This window comes from Microtus pennsylvanicus, chromosome 5, assembly GCF_037038515.1.
Source record: "Microtus pennsylvanicus isolate mMicPen1 chromosome 5, mMicPen1.hap1, whole genome shotgun sequence".
Lineage (NCBI taxonomy): Eukaryota > Metazoa > Chordata > Mammalia > Rodentia > Cricetidae > Microtus > Microtus pennsylvanicus.
In genome coordinates, this window is record NC_134583.1 from 108,935,003 (window position 1) to 108,955,592 (window position 20,590).

Genomic DNA, 20,590 nt, shown 5'->3' on the forward strand with positions numbered 1-20,590 from the left:
CAGGGCTGAGTTCTCTACTGAGCATAGTGTAGGAACCTTTTTCCACTTGGTTCATGAAAAGTGGTGGATCCCCACAAGGCTGTGGAAGGGGTCGGTTGCAGGGCTCAGACACAGCCTGACACAGTACACAGAGGATGCCATCGAATGCCTGGGTCGAACTTCCCTTACGCAAAGTCAGACGATCTTCCAGGACGAGTTTCCCCCGTGAGTCAAGCTCTGCCACCAATAGCACCTAGCGCTTACATTCTGTCCCTGGAAGTCAGCCCACTAAAACAGGTGTGATATTTATCGCAGTTCAGAACATTGATCTAAGTGTCAGTTCCTGAAGGAAAAGGAACCGGGAGGCTTATTTTGAAGGGAACGGGGGAGGAGAACTTCCTAAAAAACGTTGTTCACAAATACAACATTTCAAGGACAGGAAATAACAGAAAGCGCCTCTTGTTGACCCAAGAGGTGACCGAAATCATTCTTAAGACTGCCATGAGACCTGAGCTACCCTGCCTGTCTGAGATAAATGATGGGCACATGGTTTTCAAGCTCTCAGGTGCAATTCCCAGGAATCTCAGCCTTGGGGTCAATAAGGCATGTGACAACCAACCAAGAAGCAAAAGGAAACAGATAAACCATGTGGTTTGAAAACGAGATTCCAGAGTTGGAAAACTGGCTCTGACATTTGGTTTTCTGAGCCTTGATGGCCTTAGCAAGAAACTGGGAGGAAATGAGCTTTTCCTTGAATGAGCATCAGAGATGGAAATAATAACAGCTAAGGCATGCTGGGTTCTGCTTTTGTGCTGGGCACTAACATGACATGCTTTTTAAGTGAGTCATCCACATTTCAATATTCTGAGGCAGATAGTATCACGGCCTCCATTGCAAACGTAAGGACACTGAGGAATGAAGAGGTTATAGTATCTGTCCAAGGTCCTTGCCTTCAACGGTTCTAAAACAAGGCGCTCAATCTTCAAGCCTAGGTTGATGCGCTCCTGAAAAGTGATGGCTACAGGCACATGGTGGAGGGATGGGTGGATGAGAGCATAGAAGCGGCATGCAAAGGGGAAGAAGAAAGACCCTTCGTCTATGTTTATAGTCTTTCAGGTCACCCCCCCAACTCAGCCATCACCACAGCAGATAATGAGGTCTCTAAAATACACATCTCTCCAAATTACCCCAAAGTTGTCCTTTTCCTGGCCCCTTCCTGTGGAAGAATGTAAGATAAAGTACCCTCCACTTAGGACATACAATGACACACATCCTGCCTGGTTCAAAAATATCTGCCAACCAATGATAACCAAAGGCCTAAAATCCACTCACCCATCTCCCCTACACACTGTATTTCAACTCTCTCAGTTTAGAGTAAACTCTCTTCACTGCTAGAGGTCCTCTCCCTCTCTCCGAGAGCAGTGCTGGGCTTAGAACTCAGGACCTTGAGCTTGTTAGGGAAGATACTCTACCACTAAGCAAGATTCCCCAGCCTGCCTTTTCTTTGAAACCTAGGTGTGTCTTGGGGGCCAACAAGCTCCAGAATCCTGATCACTATTTCTGGGGCATCCATGGGGACCCCTCAGTGTTGCCACTGCAGAGTTCTTGGTATTGTCGAGGTGATGACAAGACACCCCTTCCCCCCTCCACAACTCTTCAGTCATGCAAGGCAAACCTGGCACTGCATGTCCTGTGCTGTCTTGTGGCTGCACAGCCTTAATGAGAGGCAAAGCTGAGTGGTGACCAAAGCTATTGATTATGACTGTGTCCCAGCAGGGGATTTCCTGTGTATAGATAAGGACGGGTGGTATTTGACTATGAGCTTCAAAGCATTTTAAAAATAAAGACAGGGGATAGAGTGATGGTGTTAGGTCTCAAAGTTGGGGTACATGACTAAAGTGCCTATTTAACATATCAAAGTAGACCTGGCCACCAGGCTGTCCCAGTATCCCTCCGTTCCAATTGTTACAGGGTTCGGCTGGCATACCCCATCCCTACCCTAAACTTCTTCAGCCCAGGGGCTGGGCTGCCTTTCCCCCAGCTGCCCTCTCTATATAACCCACCATTTTGGTTGCTTGGTCCTTTCCGTCTACCCTTTACCTTCCTGAGGTCTGGCTCTCTTCTCTCCACTCCCCCTCTTCTCAACTGGCCCAGCTCCTGTTCACTCTGGACTCTCCAGATGTCTCTGCCTTGGCTATGCTCTCCCTTTTAGCTACAATAAACTTTCTCCTCCACCATACCGAAGACCAGTCATGTCCTTCCTTTTTATTTCTGTTCTTTTTTCATTCAGATGGTTCAGTGGGTTGTCATTGTTTAATTATCAGCATGAATACCTAAGTTCAACTCCTCAGAGCCCATCAAAATGATTTGCTTTGGGTTAAATAAGAGACATTGCCTCAAGACAAGAAAGTAATAGAGGCAGACATTTGAGGTTCTGCTCTGGTTTCTGAGTAAGCACTCACACGTGTGCAGAATGCCACATTCCCATGCATACACCATATCATACATATCACACATATGTAGTGATATTTTGTTTATAATCTAACAAAAGCTTGCCTGGAGATCAAAGTGATGATATAAACCACTAGTCAGACATAAAGGCCAGGCAGTGGTGTCACACACCTTTAATCCCAGCACTTAGGAATCAGAGATAGATGGATCTCTGTGAGTTCAAGGCCATCCTGAGCTACCCAAGATTGAATCTGTCTCAAAGAGAAACAGAGCTCACACAAAGGAGATCCAAGCTTGGGATTCCAGGCCTTTAATCCCAGCACTAGGGAGGTGGAGACAGGAGTGATATGGCTGCACGGAGAGAAGAATATAGGGTGGGAGGAGACAGGAGTTCAGAGACAGTCAGAGGATTCAGTCTGAGGATGAGTCTGAGGTTTCATAGAGATGGGGCAGTCCGAGGTTTCGTAGAAACAGTAGCAGTCTGAGGATTTGTAGAGACAGGATGGCCCCTTTAGTCTGAGCATTGGTAGAGGTAAGAACTCTCTAAGGAATGGCTGCTCTGCTTCTTTGATCTCTCAGCATTAACCCCTATCTCCGGCTCTGGGTTTTTATTATTAAGACGAATTAGAATTTGTGCCACACACACAAACATAAGAAAATCAGGTAGGATATTATACCTGCAATAGTAGTAGGTGGGTGGCTGAGGGAGAAGGATCATGACCATCCTACATGAACAGGGAGAGTCTGCTTCAAAAAACTAAGAGCAGGAGATGTGGTTGAGTACTTGCCTACTGTGAACAAGGCCCTATGTTCAGTTCCCAGTGATGTTAGAAAACAAAGAAAAATATGGACTTACAGAGAGGTTGATGGAACATTCTAAAAGACATAGAATCACAAGGTGGAAATCTCTGTGACTGGACCCACTCACTCTGTGAGAGGTTCTGTCAAGGTGTCCATCCTAAAAAAAAAAAGGACCCATTTGGCACACATGTGAACTCATTTGGGCCCAGTTCCCTACTTCTGAAGTTGAAACCAAGCACAGATTCTTCCCTCTGATAAAGTAATTTTACCACGATAATTTGGAACCTTCAGAGTCAGTGTGGAGGGAAAAAGGGTCCCAGACCAAGAGAGCAGAGGCCACAGTTCTTCTCATTGTCAGCAGGACAAAGGAGAAAGGAGAGAAGGTTCCTACAAGACCTGAAAGTGGTGTTGGAATGGGTCCCCTAATCAACAAGGAGAACAGTCCCATCTGGCAGTGCTAGCAGGTTTATGGGTCACAGCACGGACTAAAGACATGTCCTGTTTGGATCACAGCAAGTCCCTTGAAGAAGGCTGGGTTAGGGCATAGACACATGGAGAAGGGTCCCCAACATCCAGGGACTAAGCTGACCTTACACAGGTAACTCATCAAGCTTCTCCAGTTAGCACCTAAAGGTCAGATATTATCCTTCATTCTCTCCTTTTTATCCTTGTTATAATTCAGAGCCTACTGGCTTCACCCAGTCTGGTGAGCAGAGAGAAACGGTGTTGCTGTATAAAGACTATTCTTAGAAGGAACGGGATCAACAAAGGATGCTGCCCCAGGAGCGTATGCAAACCCAAGTACCATGAGATGCACTTATAAAATATTGTCCTGGATTTGTCAGATCTGCAACTTTGAAAGTCAAGAAAAAAATTATAAAGCAAAATATGACAGATAGGAATTCTTTTTCATTATGTTCTAGTCACTCTTTATTGCTGTGAAGAGACACCATGACCAAGGCAACTCTTACAAAAGAAAGCATTTAATTTAATTTGGAGGCTTGCTTACAATTTCAGAGTTTTCGTCCATTACCATCATGGTGGAAGCATCAATACACAATGAGCTAGGGCAGTAGCTGAGAGCTACAACCTGATTCACAGGCTGAGTCTCTGGGGTTGGCCACACCTCTTAACACTCCTAATCCTTTCAAAGAGTGTCATTCCCTAGTGACTATACACTCAAATATATGAGCCTATGGGGGACATTCAGACCCCCACAATGACACAGTTCTCCCCATAGCAAACCAAAACCCTAGCCATCACAAAATTATCTGTGCTATCATGGACTCCAGAAGTAAGATACCTGAACTTCAAACCTTGCCTCTGTAGGGCTCCTCAAAGCTTCATAGTTCTTGAAAAATAAAAAAATTAAAATAATTTCTAAAAATTATCAGATCATAAATTGTGAAAGGGTCATAATTTGTTGAGAAAAACAAAAACGGGGGGCTTCATATAAAAATGAGCATTTATACTCTTACTAAATTAAAAAATCATGCTCAAGCCCTCCCCCAAAGGGAACACTTTAGGCAGAGATGGCTGAGCAGTTAGAAGCACGTAATGCTTTTGCAGAGGACCCAAGTTCGATTCCTAGCACTCATGTTTAGTAGCTCACAACTGCCAGTAACTCCAGCTTCCGGGGAATCCGACACCTGTGCCCTCTGCAGGCACCTGCACTCGTGTACGCCACATATAGATACACAATTGGAAAAAATGGGTTTTTTTAAACCAATACTGAATGTCTCAACATGTATTTTAAAACTGAAATTAAATGCAAACTCATTAGGACTGACTTGCATCAGTTGCTCAAGCAGGTGGTCCTCTTCTGAGAACTCTCCTGAAACCTTTCCGTGATCCGAGAACTCTCCTGAAACCTTACCATGACACACTTTTAATTTTAGTGGCTTTGACTTTTGATAACTACTCAAAATTCACATCAAAATAAACTGACCTGTTTTAGAGACTTTGTGAACATTTAAAAGGACACATAACTTAGGGTTCCAAAGGTGGAATGCACCTTTATTTGGCTGAAATTCTGAGGGGAGAATAAATGAGTTTCGTTTCATTTTGTTTTGGGAGTATCCTTTTTTGTGTTTTACAATTTATTTATTTCTAATTTACCTTTGAAAACCAATTTCTTATGGCATAAAGAGAAAAAAAAAACAATACCTGGCTCCCACATGTCTTATAAAAACGAAAACATTTTGCTGGGCGGTGATGGTGCACGCCTTTAATCCCAGCACTCGGGAGGCAGAGGCAGGCAGATTTCTGTGAGTTTGAGGCCAGCCTGGTCTAGAGAGCGAGTTCCAATCCTGCCTCCATAACTACTGAGAAACCCTGTCTCGAAAAACCAAAACCAAACAAACAAACAAAACAAAAGCTAAAAGGATCTTAGTGTACTGTGTTCATCCATTTGGGACGGGAGGACAACACTCCATAAACTAGGTAGCTTATGAACGAAAGAAACTAGTTTCTCACCGTTCTAGAGGCCAGGATGCCCAAGGTCGAGGTGCTAGCAAATTTGGAATCTGGTACGGCCTTTACTTGGTTCCCCTCACTGTCTATGTCCTCGTGTGCTAGGGGCAAAGTTCCCATGGCCGATTCTACAGCCGCTTCCACGGGGCTCTATCCTTATGACTCGCTCCTCTCCCGCAAAGCTCCCTTTTGTAAGGCATCACCTTTCGAGTTAGGATTTCAAGGAGACACAAGCATTCAGACTGCAGCAAACGAGGCAGAGGAGGGTGCGGAAGTAAAATAAATAAGAAGGTGGAAGGGAGACAGCATGCCTCCATCCCCCTTCCAGCTTCTTCCTCCTCTAAAGGCTCCTCCAGATGAACCTGAAGTCTGGCTGGGTGGCACTCTCTGTGGAGTCTATTCACTTATAGCAGTTCTCTTAGAAAAAGGCTTGCCGAGCATTTTGTTTCTGATCTACATTTATTAAGAATTGTTGGGACAGGGCGATAGGGAGAGGGCATGTTTTAAACTACAGAAATGAGCCCCTCTCGCAAACCCATCTTGAGTGGTTTAAGTTTTAAAATGAGACCTGAACTCTTCAGACGTTAATACTTCCCCCCCCTCCCACCCGCCCAGGCTTTAAGGGACTCGATGCCATTCAAACCTAACATACACACACACAAATGAAACACAAAAATCAGATTTATCAAAAAGAAACAATGAGGTTGTTGGTCTTTTCCCAGTTGGTTTATCAGGTTGTTTCCTAAATAACTAACTCCCTGTTTCATGTAAGACAATTTTGTTAGAATTTTCAAAAATTTTTTGTAGGCAGGCGGTAGTGGCGCACTCCTTTAATCCCAGCACTAGGGAGGCAGAGGCAGGGGGATCTCTGTGAGTTCGAGGCCAGCCTGGTCTACAAGAGCTAGTTCCAGGGCAGACTCCAAAGCTACAGAGAAACCTTGTTTCGAAAAACAAACAAAAAAAAATGTGATGAGTCTTTCTCTGTCTCACCAGCCAGCTCCCAAATAATGACTCAGAGACCTACTATTAATTATGAAAGCTTGGCCTTAGCTTAGGCTGGTTCCTAACTAGTCATTATAACTTACATTAACCCATTTCTACTAATCTATGTTTTACCATGTGGCTTTTTACCTTTCATTCTATATACACGACTCCCTCCATGTCTCATTGGCATCTCTCTGCACCTTGATTATCTCCTTCTGCTTCCTTTCTTTGCCCAGAAGTCCCACGTATACCTCCTGCCTAGCTGTTCAACTCCTTATCAAACCAATCACAGTAATATATCTTCACACAGCAGACAAATATCTCACTTTCATCTGACATACTTCCATTATGTTTCCTATTTTTCATGCTCAAAATAAACACAAATTCTCCAGGTGATGAGTGTGAATGGGAGCCCAAAACAGAATTTAATCAACAAATCTTACCTTGTGCACAAAAGACTGAGTATAAACTTTGATTTAATGGGGGCCAGGCACCAGTAACTCAACCCAGCCAACAACAACAAAAAAAAAAATGTTCATTTCTCCAGGAATGTGTCAGTGTCTCGACGACTGGGCCTTTGGTTTTCTTTCTTTGGTTTTCATTCAGGTTCTCCTGTAAAATTTAAAGATCACATCTACATGTGGTATTGAGAAAAGGGTGAATATTTGACACGACCAAGGAGAAAAACATGAACTATCCTAGCCTTAGATCGAGCTCAGCCTCAGAACTGCCCATTCTCTGAGTCCCTTCCCTATGTCTCTGGTTCAGAATAAGGCAAAGGATTTGATCTCTTCGTATAAGAGCAGAGTGAAGCCACTCTGAGCATCTTCCTCCCAGGGCTGTGTGCAGAGTTAAGGAAGTCCTTGGTTCGTGGCAAATGTGCCCGCGCCTACTGGATGGTATGGAGTGTTAAGCATGTTCCAATCTGCTGTTCAGTAGAGCAATTGCTGAGCGTGGAAGGGGGTCGAGTTTGGAACTGGGTGATGGCTGGGTCTTGTGAATTTTTCATCCTCACAAAAACTTCTATAGAGAGTTAAATCTTAAGAGTGCATATAGTAAACTGGTATGGAATAGAACATGGGCTCTATGTTTTCAGAGCTCCCTGGATGATCCGAAGGCCCTCTGAGGCCTGTAGGCCTGAGAATCTGCTGACCACCTGTGTGGTCTGTTGGACACTGACATTATCCATTACACCAGTCCCCGACAAGCCACTAAATGACAAGTCCCTCAGATGCTGGAGCCCAAATCTAGATGGAAAACACTGGCTAAAGGAGCTTGGGCTCTGCCAGATGGGACTTGTTTGCTTTCAGCTGTGGTGAGGGTAACAGGTATAAAGGATCCTCTAGGACAGGTGAGATTAAGACCCATGGCCACTACTGTCTTAGGAGCTGGGGCTACAGGTTATACCAGGATAAGAAACCAGCATTTTAAATTAGCAATTTAACCTTTTTTTGTTGTTGTTGTTGTACGTTCTTGCTGTTTTTCTTGAGTTTTACAAAAAAACAGGAGGCTATAATTTTCCCTGTCTAAAGAAATTCTGACTTGAGTTCCTTGTCTACTGTCTACTTAGAAGCATGACAGTGGTGTTGGCTCCTGCTCCCTCCCACTGAGGGTTGGCTCCAGAAAAAAATCTGGGAGCAGATGGGGAGACTGTAAGCATTCAGTGGGCTAGAGTTGGTATGGGTGGTCACACAGTGCACAGAGAATGAGGGCCTGGCATTCCCTGGGGGACTGGGGACCATCAGAGGACCCAACTCCCATAGAGGATTCTCAGTCATGACACCAGACATGGGCATCAGCTCACTAACGGTCATATCACAGGAATAATCATGTCTTCAAGAGATCTCAGGGTACCTGTGGAGTTTAGGGGGTCATGGAGTTTTCCTGTTTGTTTAGGGGGAAATGGGACTATGCTTATTTGGTAGGAAATTTCTCATTTTAAATTATACCAGAAATAATCCACCTATACCCCAAGTCCCATGTCCCGACACAACAGAATAAAGACATATCAATGTCTTCCACTTCCTCTGCCTACCTCCTCCTCATTTCACGTCTACCAGGACAGACAATGGGACTCCCTGTCTTGGGTTCAAAGTTTCTTGGTAATTTTGTGACTAAGGATCTTTTTCATTTTTCCGTGAGGCTGAGACCACAGGGGATCCAGGACAGGAAGAGTTGACCATAGTGAAGGAGCTGATGTGGGGGAAAGAGGATGGGATCTGTCATGGAGCCCTTGGCAGAGTAGGGCAGGGAGGGACACAGCGCAAACGGAGGATGCTCCGCTGTGTGTCATGGAGGCCTCCACTCTGGAACCTGTCTTCCCAGGCAACAGGGGGTGCTCCAGCTCTCCTTGACCTTGCTTCTCCCCAGCTCTACTGGGTTACCTTCAGAGTCGCCTAGTCCGTCTTGTTTGGATTGGTTTCTTTCAACCCGGAGACCCTTCCCTTAGCTCTGTCCTTTGGGATTCTTGACTTACTAGGGATCCAGGATTCAAAAAGTAACATTAATCAAAGGAAAAAAGGGCACAGCTGGGAAAGGTCTGTGAACATCCTGTTGTGAAAGAAACCCATTTTCCAAGGCAGAATTGGCAATGGGGTGGGAGTCTAATCTACTTCCTTCCTAGCCCCCTCACACCAGTGCCCAGATATCAGCTTGATGCAACTTGACTTTACCCACGTAGAAACTGAATGTAATTTGGCATTTGGTCACTCTGTGTGCTGTGATCCGTGTAACAGCCCAATGAAAGCATAGCGACTCCTGCAACAAGAGATTAAGTGCGTCCTAAAATCCACCCTCTAATCTCTCAAGCAGAACGTTCTGATGTAAAGCCCACGGAATGGGCAATTATCAAGATGTCCTCCTTCCTTTGTGCTGGGGGCAGAGAGCCCTGCCAGCCCCCTGGGTAAGGGTGAAGCATAAATTACCCTCAAGCCAGACTTTTGGGTGCCTGACTGGGGAACTCCAGCAGTTCACCCCATTCTCTTTCGTTGCTTAAAAAGGCCTGCTCCTTTCTGTCTGATGACCATAAGATAGAACACGATTACTCCTAGGGGGAAACGTTCAAAGCCAGCCCCGCCCCCTCCGACTGTGGGGTGGGGACAAAGGGCTGTCATTTACACACGCATCTACCCTTCCTCATTCTGTTGTCATCCTCTAGTTTTGGAAAGAATGTGGCAATTCAGAGCACGGTCTCCGAGGCTAACTGTGTGCCAAGGAGTCCTGCCAATCATAGCCTCGGCCCTGCCACTGACTAGCCACGTCACTTTGAGCTCTCTGTACCTCAGTCTCTCTACCTTCAACTTAGTAGAAGCACCCCTCTCATAGGGCTGTAAGAATTAGACATTAGTTCATTTAGTTCATGGGACGAACCTGGCCAGCTCTTGACCCTATGTTGAAAATAATGTAAGGAAGAGCGGAGAGTTGTCATCATGATGGCAGAACCCACGTTCCCCAGCCTCGCTCCCATTCCAGAAATCCAACCTGCAACTGCCCACCGTGCCACTTTCGAAGGAAATGCAATTATTATTTGGGGCATGGATTAAGGAGGAAAACTAAGAAATGGTGGCCTGCCACCCTCTGGCCAAGTACCGGACCACACATCAGCATCTCCCTCAGCATCCCTGCAGAAGCGCACTTGCTAAGGACCACGCTGGAGGGTCAACAGATATAAGGACAGTAGGAGGGTGAGTGTGGGAAGAGAAGACGTTGCTCAGGACCCCAGCCCAGGGTGCATGATTGGGTTTCCTTGTACTGAGCTAAATGCTGGGTTTCTGTTTCTGTCTAGGATAAAAGATGGACTTTTAAACAGCAATAATACATTGTTTCTGCTTTGGAAAGAAACAGGCAGGGTGCTAAAGGAGAGTCAAAATGGAGAGTCACAGACCAAAGGATCAATGGAAGGTACTCCATTCGAGTCAGGAAATAGTAGCTCAGGTAACACGTAGAGGCCTCCACGCGGGACAAAGGCTGTGGTCAAGGAACTGAAAAGCAACTCAAGTGTCCTGTACATAAAGTGGGAGGGAGGTACCTGAGGAGGGGATGTGAGAACTGGCATCCCTGAAGGGGAATGGGTTGGGGGATTGGGGAGCTCTGAGAGCTCCTCCCCACCTCCTCCACATTTCCTAGCTGCTTCAGAGCCAGCAGGAGACAGGCAGAAACTGTTTTTAGCAAGTCACAATAACGAACAGTGCTTAAGCTGCTTACTTACAGGAGACAGTAGTTAAAAATATCTCTGTCCATGCAGTGGGAGTTTCTTCAGGGGGTAGCTTGGTCTTTCACAGATATAATTTGTTTCAGGGGTAAAATCTTTCTGTAACAAAACACATCCAGCCATTGCATCACCCAGGATGTAATAAAGACTGGTAACACCCAGACATGTGGCTTTCGGTGTGAAGAGGTCTGTGCCTCCCCTATGTGTCATATAAATGGGGTCATGTGTGTATGTATGTATGTATGTGTGTGTGTGTGCGTGTCCTTCCCTTTCTCCATCTTATGGAGATTCATTTCCTTTAGATTGAGAAATAAGATTAAGTCAGAGAGGAAACAAAGAAAATGACTATTCCCATGGGCACCATGACCAATACCCAATGACAAATGTCATCCTGCCAACCTGGCATAAGCTAGGCTGTGTGGCATGATCAGCTCTAAAAACTGAGGACTCTTTTGACACTTCACTGGACTACCTTTAAATGCAGGTCCAGATCACCAAGCTGCGTGTTTGCAGGAAACATCAAGAACTGGGTATATCTACCATAGGTCAGAAACCCTCCCTAAGCCTACAGAAAACAGCTTATTAAATTATAGAAGCCATTTCTTCCCAACTGTGGCCCTACAGGGACCCTCACATAAATGTTTTCTTCTCTGTGCTGGAACTTCTGTGAGCAGAGGGTGAGAGAGCCTGTGCGGTCCACTGGAGCGCGCCAGGACCTCTGCCTGGTGAGCGTTGTGCCATGAACTGCCCGCATTAACCTCCTCCGTGTCTCTTCCTCTGGAAGCCTGCCCTGACTCTCAACCATACAGATACCTGCACGGTCAGGCTTAGGACACCGCGTTCTCTACCGGGTGAGTGTCACAATGTCACAGGGTTTCTACGGTCATTTCACTAATGTCTGCTTCCCTCACTGGACTGCGAATTCCAGGTCCCACATTTACCAGCAAGGGTCTGGTCTCGCCAGAAGCCCTAACCTTTGAGTGAGCTCTGTGGGATGTCAGGAGGCTACACACCCTCTCATGGATCTTCCTCCACGAGGACTGGGAGCGAGGATGGAACCTGCCCGACAGAGGAAACAGGGGAAGCGTCATGCAGCTGCTGAAAAGGATACTGACTTAGAGTACTTAAACATGGGTTCAAACTCAACCATAAGCTAAAGTGTCAGGATGCCAAATGGTACACCTATGATCTTAATGCTGGCATTGAATCTACATGTCAGGATCACGGGAATACATACCACCAGCATGGTAAAAACAAGCTGTGCTTGCTGTCCCGGACGTTCTGGTTTTCGGGGAATTTGCGAATGAGAAAAATCCTGTTTATTCAATCCCAAACTGTATTTTAAAAACTTAACCTCAATTGTTTTCTGCCACAAGGGCTTTATTTTACATCTCATCCAGTGTAGGCCACCCACACACTGTGCTTTCTCTCTTCCGCAGACGCCTCTGTGCAGAATACTGCCGCCTTCCCACCCAAGCCCCTGCCCTCACTAACTCCCAGCACTCTTCTCAGGGAGTCCTTCCCCCACCCCCAGAGGTCAGCTGACCCACGTGTTGTTCATTTCACAATGCTTCTGACAGTGGACACTGGCCCTGTCTGGTTAATGTGTCCCCTCGACTGAGACCCAGATGGAGGCTCTGGTTAATATCCCACCCCAAACTACATACACCTGTAGTCCTCGCCCTAAGGAGACTGAGGTGGAAGGGTCTTGAGTTTGAGGGTAGCCTGGTTATACAAAAGACACAGTAGGTAATGAATACCATGGTGGGGGCTGAAGAGTTGTTGCTTGAGGGCTTGGAGGAGTGAGCATTAGTGGCTCTGACCAGGGACCTACGTTCAGTTCCCAACACTCCATCTTCTGCCTCACAATTGCCTTTAACTCCAGTGCCAGGGCATCCACTTCCAGTCTCCACGGGAATGAGCACATGCATGACGCCCTGATATACACTCAGTCCACAAAATAAATCATTAAAAACCAATACTGAGTAGTGAATTCATTCATTCTGTATCTGGGTATCAGGTCCTAAATTCTGAGGTATCGCGAAGCTAAAGGTGCACACAGAAATGAGATGGTGAAAAGTTCTGATCCTGATTCCTTGAGATGTTCAAAGAGTCTTAGCAATCCAGGTAAGTCATTCTGTTCATGTGTGAGGAACACTAGAGTGGCACACGTATGTGAGATGTCAACAGGATGGCACCAAGGACATATAGAGAACTGTTCATTAGCAGACAAAGGAAGTCTGGGGTGGTTGTTAGAGACACTATGCTGCTTAACCCTGCAGCTCCCCCTGTCCTTGATTCATGCCCATTTGCCTCCCATCACACCCTTCTCTGGAGCAAGAACATAAGGCCCCGAGTAGGACTGAGCCTACACATCTGTGATCTGATGTGAGAGTCTCCTCTGTGTGCTGTGATTGCCGTGAATGACTAAAGAAACTGCCTTGGCCTGTTAATAGGGCAGAACTTAAGTAGGCAGGAAGGACTGGACTGAATGCTGGGAGAAAGAAGGGTGGAGTCGGGAGACGCCATAGAGCCACCGCGGGAGATAGATGTGCTGAATCTTTGCTGGTAGGCCATGACCTCGTGGTGTTATACAGATTACTAGAAATGCATTAAACTAAGATGTAAGAGTTAGCCAATAAGAAGTTAGAGCTAATGGGCCAAGCAGCGATTTAATGAATACAGTTTCTGTGTGGTTATTTTGGTTCTGGGCGTCCAGGATGAACAAGCAGCCCCCTCGTCCTACAATTACCAACCTAGGAAAACAATAGGCAGCAAATGGCTGCACCCTCGATGCTCTACTGTGTTTCAGAAAACATTATACACATAACTACTGCTCTCCCTAAGAATCTTACAAGAAATATAGCAAGTCTTTAAAACTAGCCACCCACGGGACACATAGGCCTTGAAGATGCTACAGCTGCATACAAGGAATAGAGCTGCCTCTTGCCAGCATTCTCTGTGATTCTCCATGTCCGCACACACAAGAACATGCTGCAGATGTGGGGGGTGGAAGCGGAGGCTCTTTCCTTGGGGGCTACATTCTTCATTCTGGTATTCAAAAGGCTTTGTCTACCTTCCATTAAAATCTTGGACTGAAAAGCCTAAAATTAGGTCTACCACACGACCCAGCAACACCACTCCTTGGCAAGGCTCAAAGCACTTCATATCCTACTCCACAGACACTTGCTCGGCCATGTTTATTTGCACCCTATTTGTAATCGCTATGAAACAGAAGCAACCTACATATCCTTCAGCTGCTGGATAGGGAAAATGTGCTGCATATACACTATGGGATGCTAGTCAGTTGTCAAGAACAATGAAATTATGAAATGTTCAGGTAAATGGAGGGAACTAGGAAAGATCATATTGAATGTTTTCCTGAACCCAGAAAAACAAAAGCTACATGTTCTCTCTTATCAGAGGCTCCTACCCCCAAATCTCCAGATGTAACCACAGAAACCAGCAAAATTATAATACACTGTGGGAGGTGGGGAGTTGAGCGGGGAATGGGATACAAGTGATACTCAGGGGAAAAGAGAAAAAATGGGAAGAAGTATAAATAACACCAAGGTTGTCAGATAAAGCCTCGAGGAATCATGATTTTATATTTACCTAAAATTATACACAGTGTGTGTGTGTGTGTGTGTGTGTGTGTGTGTGTCTTAAATGAAGATGTGCCACTTGGGCTCACAATGCTCCGTGCAAGAACAACATAGCAACAGTACCAGGCATGAGAAACCTCCTTTTGAGTCAAGGTAGTTCAAATGACTCCCCAGACAATATAGGCTACTGATATTGCCCTAGGATGCCTCTCAGAGGTTAGTGTTCAGGCCCTATTGCTGAAGGCATTGGACACTTAGGACACAGGACATGGATTATTTGAACTGGACTTAACATAAAAGCTTCCTCCCTGAAGTCTAGTTTACATAGTATCATAAAGAAAAAATGGGTATGTGTACATGTGTGCATACATGTATGTGTATGTGTGTGTGCATTTATTTATGTGTATGTATGTGTGTGTGCATGCATGTATGTGTATGTATGTGTGTGCAGCAAAAGACGGGAGATGTAGGGTGCTCCCGTCACTCAGTCTAGATTCCCTTGAGACAGGTTCTCTCACTGAAGCTCTGTCTTCAACCCACCTTCACCCAACTCACCCCTGCCAGCAGGACCACACCTGGCTGTTTTAAGTGGGTGCTGGGATTCTGGGATCAGGCCTTCATGCCTAAGCATCAAGAGTGCACGCACTTTCACTCACTGGGTCCAGTTCCCGCCTGTTTTTCTGTTGTTTGCCGTGATGGTTTGGTTTGGTTTTTCTTTTTGGCAGTACTAGGGCCTCATGCGTGCTAGACAAGTGCTCTACCATCGAGTTACACACTAAACCTACACCAGGTACCCTCAAACACTTGCCCGAGGAAAAAGAAGTTAATGGTACATTTTGTATAGGTTTGAAAAGGAACGATCACGGTCACTGTGTGAATAGCCCAGCAAAACAAACAGACAGGGCATCCAGACTTTCTTCCTGACAGAGCACAAGGCTCATCAGGCGAGGGGATAGGCACCAACTGCTGACCTTTCTCCCAGGAGAGGCTCATCCAGAGGGCTGGGAGATCTAGAATGCTGGGAGGTAGGGAGTGAAGTGTCCAGCAAGAGCTCGACATCCCGTTGGTGATTGGGCGAGGGTTGTCCGGACTTCCTCGGATCTAAAGGTGGTGATGTCTGACTCCTTAAGACAATGCGCTCGTCAGGCTCACTGGTGACCTGAGTGACAATGTGAGTTACTCTTGACTCGTAGTTTGGGTTTTGATTTGCCTAATACAGAGGTAGGGGTAGGCTAGGACAAGGAAGCGAAAGTGAGGTCAGATAACAGAACACGTGGCCAGGGATCACCCACAAATAAAAAAGGGGACCATGTTACAGAAGCCTTAGGAATATGGGTTGGGGAGACACAGTCAAAAGGCTCTGTGTTTGGCAACATTAATAAGCCAAGGTAAACTCATACTTAGAACTTAGATTTCTTTCTTTTTTTTTCCTGGTTTTTCAAGATAGGGTTTCTCTAACAGTCCTGGCTGTTCTAGAACACATTTTATAGACCAAGCTGGCCTCAAACTCATTGAGATCGGCCGGCTTCTGCCTCCAAGATGCTAGAATTAACAGTGTGTGCCACCACTGCCCAACTAGAGCTCTGATTTCTGACTTTTGGGTTCTGAGGAAGATGGAATTTTTCAACCAAGCGTGACTGTCCTGTACATAGGAAATGCAGTATACAGTTCACTTCCTTCCCGTGCGCCTCTCAGTTTGTAGCATAAAAGCTGCGGCTCTCAGTTGGGCAAACTGGTCAAGTTTGAGGACACGATTAGCACCTCACTGTAGAGAGGGATCTAATTGGAGACAGGCAACTTAAGTCACTGGTGATAAGATAATAATTGGCCTATATAAACTCTCCCTTGGCAACAAAAGAAGGGGAGCAAGCCAATGAACCCCACGGTGAAGCAGACAGTGGAGTGTGAGCACTGGTCTGCAGAAACCCTACCGAACCCATGCTGGCCCATGAGCAGCACAGCTAGGAACATATTCTCCCCACTAACTGCACAGGGCTTGACCTAGACACTGGAAACAAATAATTTTACAGACGATACTGCTACAATTACCTTTACGTTTGTTTCGAGGCTTTCAAGAGAAGATGCTAGAAGAGAGAGGTGGAGGAGTGTGAAAAGCTCGTTGTTACCAGTTAGCCATATAACGGCTGGCACATTTACCCCACAGAAGAAGCAAGATTTTAGACAACAAATGAATGACAAAGGGACTAACGGTTCCCTTGTAAAATACAAGTTCGCAACTGAGTGTCTCTTGGGGCACTGCAATTCTAGGGAAGTTTCTGTCTTCTTGGGGTCCACAGTCAGGTTGTATTTTCAATGACAGCCCAGTTGGAAAGGGGCTGGGGGCAACAAACATGCCATGGAGCAGAAGGTCAGCACCCTTACAGCCTTAAACGGAGAAAACCTATCTGTCCAGATGCCCAGAGCCTGGAAGAAGACCCTATGGATCTAATATAAAGTTCCTATGCTCTGCTGTGTGAGTCCCGGTTGGTTTCTGGAGATCAGTTAACACAGGAGCCCTTGAGTATACTTGTCTGAGGGAAACATGGCTGTGACATCGAGCCAGTAATACCTAAGAACACAGAGAAACCCAGCGCATCCAAACCACAAATCATCGTCATCGCCCTAAATGTCTATGAGAGGTAAGTAGATCCCATACTAGTGAGTGGCAAGGATGACCAGAAAGCAAAGCAATAGCCTAACACATACAAGGCCCTAATTCCAAAACAAAACAAAATATTGCAATACAAAAAAAACCTCCAAAAGTAACAAATACACATAAAAACTGCCAAGCAAGTGGATTTTTTTCCTTAAGTTTAACGACAAAACGCTCTCCAGATTTATCGTCCCCTTACACCACCAGATGCAATAAGGAAGAACAGAAATTTTTACAGCCTGACACCGTTCCTATCTGGGCACACTTATCTGTGTGTGTGCACATGGTTCTGGAAAAGCTGCAACCGCCACCACACTAAACTAGACAGGGAATCAGCGATGACAAGTAGCTGCAAACCGATCCAGGCCTAGGGACTCCCTGGGCACTCCCCTGCGACGAGATCAGAACTGCATTAACATCTGTTCTGCTGCTGGCCCTTGTTTCTCAAGGGGCAATCCAGGGCCCAGCAGCACAAGGACCCCCTGGAAGCTTGTGAGAAAAGGACCCAGGCCCCATGCCAGTACTTTATCAAGATGTGCAGTTCAACAGGAGCCCCAGCTGGCTCAGAGGCACACAGAGTCTTAGAGGGGTGGCTTTATTCTCCCATAGATCTGGGGGTGACCTAAGCATAGAGATGGCCTAGAGTCCCAGGGATTCCAGGACCTCAGTCCAGAGAGCTGAACATCCAGAGGTTGTAGCTCTGCTAACAGCTCGGTGTAAGACTCATACCCATAACCTCGGGAAACGTCCTCACCCACCAGGAGCAAGAGAAATATGGTGTATGCTGCCATCGGAGGCAAACGAGCATCAAGCAAGCCCCACTGTCCTTCCAGGAAAGGACATTTGCTGTTGCTTGCTTTTGCTGTGACAGGGAAGATGACCCTGCTTTTACGGGCTGCACCAGTGATTTTCAATCGTAGCACTTAAATTAAATGTCAGAGGTGATGAAGCGCTTCCTCCTCCCAGCCCCACGCTGTCCGGGTCAGCAGTCAGCAGTCACTCTGTCTGGTCTGAGTTAACTCCACAGCACTCTGCAGTCCTTTCAAAGTACAAACCGTCAAGCCGAACACAGGGAACTCCACTGTAAGGCTATCCCACGTCTAGTCCCACCACGGGGTAACAGAAGGGATCATCAACAGCCCTGTCCAGAGTAAGAACTCCAGGCAAGCTGCCATGACCTTCACTGGGGACAGACTCACACATTTTAGTTCTGAGGTCAAAGCCCCCCAGGAGTGTCTTACCCCAGACACTGTCAATTAGTAATGTAAAGTCCAGGAATCTTAATGGGGGTGGGGGTCCTGATGAAACCTCCAGATTAAAACCTGCATTCATAATTACACAAAGACAGGATGCGTTCCTCCCATTCTCCCACAGTGTAACAAACGCCAGCACAGCGCATTGTAACAGTATTATCCTAATGGCCAGTGACTTTCTCACTGCTGTGTTACATTTTACAATCACTCAGTTTCGATTTCTAGCATGCTAAATGTGGCTAGCCATCATCCATGTCAATCAAAGCCCTTTCAGGTCCTCAACATCTTTCGCAAGGGGATCCCAAATGCTGCGAGAGCTGGCTCCCTCCTCACTAACTAACGTGGAATCCATCAGCAAGTGTCATGGCCACTATCGGTGTCTTGCTCCTTCGTCCTCGGACAAACGGCAAAAACAAACAACGTGTTTGCTAACTGTCAGCCATGCCTTCGCAAAGAGTTCACGCCAGGAGGAAGTGCTGCCTGTTTGCCAGCCTAGCTGTGGGCTGCGGCCACATGCGATCAGTCACACCACCCAGCTCAGTCCCCTGCAAGTACTGAGGGCGTCTTGAAAGTAAGCTACTTCTTAGTGGCCTCTGCCCATGGGAATGTCTCGGCTGGAGAGACCCAGAGAGACAGGTCCACAGTTTCCAACCTAGCCTGTAGTTCCTCAGAACGAAGGATGCCCAGTGGAATGCACTCGTACTCAGTAAAGGGATGTTAGTAACGAGAAACTCAAGTACCTATTCTCATTGGAAGAGCGAAGTCTAAAATCTTCGATTTTCTTCTGGACTTCGGTAAGTGATGTTCCAAACTGCCTTCACCAAAGGGGTTTTCACTGTCCACCTGAAAGTGAAGGAGACAGGTAAGCCTCTTCCTGCAGTAGCTTGGACTACCTTCTCACTGCCCACAATGCCTCCCCTACTCCCATTCAGAGAGACACTTGGAAAGTAGCCTAAATCACGGTCTCAGAGGATGGTACATTTTATGCCCACCATCTCCAGCGAGGCCAGATCTGAGAGTGAGTGTCAAATGTGAGCACAGAGAACTGAAGGTTGATAAAAGACAGCACTGAGTTTTTGCCTGCTGAGAGCTGGGATAAAGGTGTGAGCTGCCACGCCTGGCCCAGAATCCTTTGGACCGCACAGAGTATTCCAAAAACAAGAGAATCACCATTCAGATTATCCTCCAACCTAGATTCTTTTAAAACACAATAGAGCCGGGCAGTTGTGGCACACACCTTTGATCCCAGCAGAGGCAGGCAGATTGAGGTTCAAGGCCAGCCTGGTCTACAGAACAAGTTCCAGGATAGCCAGGGCTACACAGAGAAACCCTGTCTCAAAACCAAAGCAAACCAAAAAAGCCCACAATAGCAGTGACTACTCTCTTACTTCAAGTGACAGGCCAGGCTTCCTAAGACAAAACTGGCCAACATGACCTGCAGAAGCAGGTCAAATGCTTGAAAAAGAGATTCTTCTACAGCGTAAATTTTAAATTTCTGAAATGGACTTTGAAATTTTTATTTTTTTCAGCAAAGCAGACTACAATGCTAGTGTTTATTGAAAGTCAAGAAACAGACTGATTCTGGGTTTTTTTTATTTTTAACTTAAACTTTTTAATGCATATGAGTGTTTTGTTTGCATGTATGTCCGTGTACTACATGTGTGCTGGTGTCCACAGAGGCCAGAAGGGGGCATCAGATCCCTTGGATCTGGAGTTACCAACAGGAACTGCTGTGTGGGTGCTGAAAATTGAACCTGGGTCCTCTGGAAGAACAGTCAATGCTCTTAACTGCTGAGCCACCTCTCCAGACACAAGTTCCCTAAATTTTAATGCTTCTATTAAGGATGTCTCACACATGATCAGAAAATCTGGCTAATCAAGTATGTACCTATAAAAGAGCTGAGCATACAGTCAAAACTGTAATGATTTGTTAAACAGTAGAAATGGAAATTTTTCACTCCCTAAGAAATCTAACCATTGTTTTTACAAGATGAATTACTCCACAGTGGCAGAGACTGCATTTGATAAGCATGAGTATGGAATAGAATAAGTTACACTGTCCAAAATAGATGCAAGCTATCAACACATCTATGGAGCCATATTTAATGATAGGTTACTACATTTTTTGCCAGGCATCTTTACCAAGATCAATAAAAAGAAAACAGCCATTTAGTATTTCTGT

At 45.9% G+C, this 20,590-nt stretch overlaps 1 protein-coding gene across 3 annotated transcripts in view; it reads right to left on the reverse strand.

Moving 5' to 3' along the window:
* Positions 1-14,533: 14,533 nt before the first annotated feature.
* The window catches only part of Spata6l (spermatogenesis associated 6 like), a 41,390-nt gene continuing 35,333 nt past the window's right edge, over positions 14,534-20,590 (reverse strand). For all 3 annotated transcript variants that reach the window (XM_075973792.1, XM_075973791.1, XM_075973790.1), the window contains 3 exons: positions 19,149-19,251; positions 16,552-16,586; positions 14,534-15,734 (listed from right to left, as the gene is read on the reverse strand). In XM_075973792.1, the coding sequence (XP_075829907.1) occupies positions 15,651-15,734; positions 16,552-16,586; positions 19,149-19,251 (222 nt within the window). In that variant the 3' untranslated portion in view covers positions 14,534-15,650. The remainder of the gene's footprint in view (positions 15,735-16,551; positions 16,587-19,148; positions 19,252-20,590) is intronic.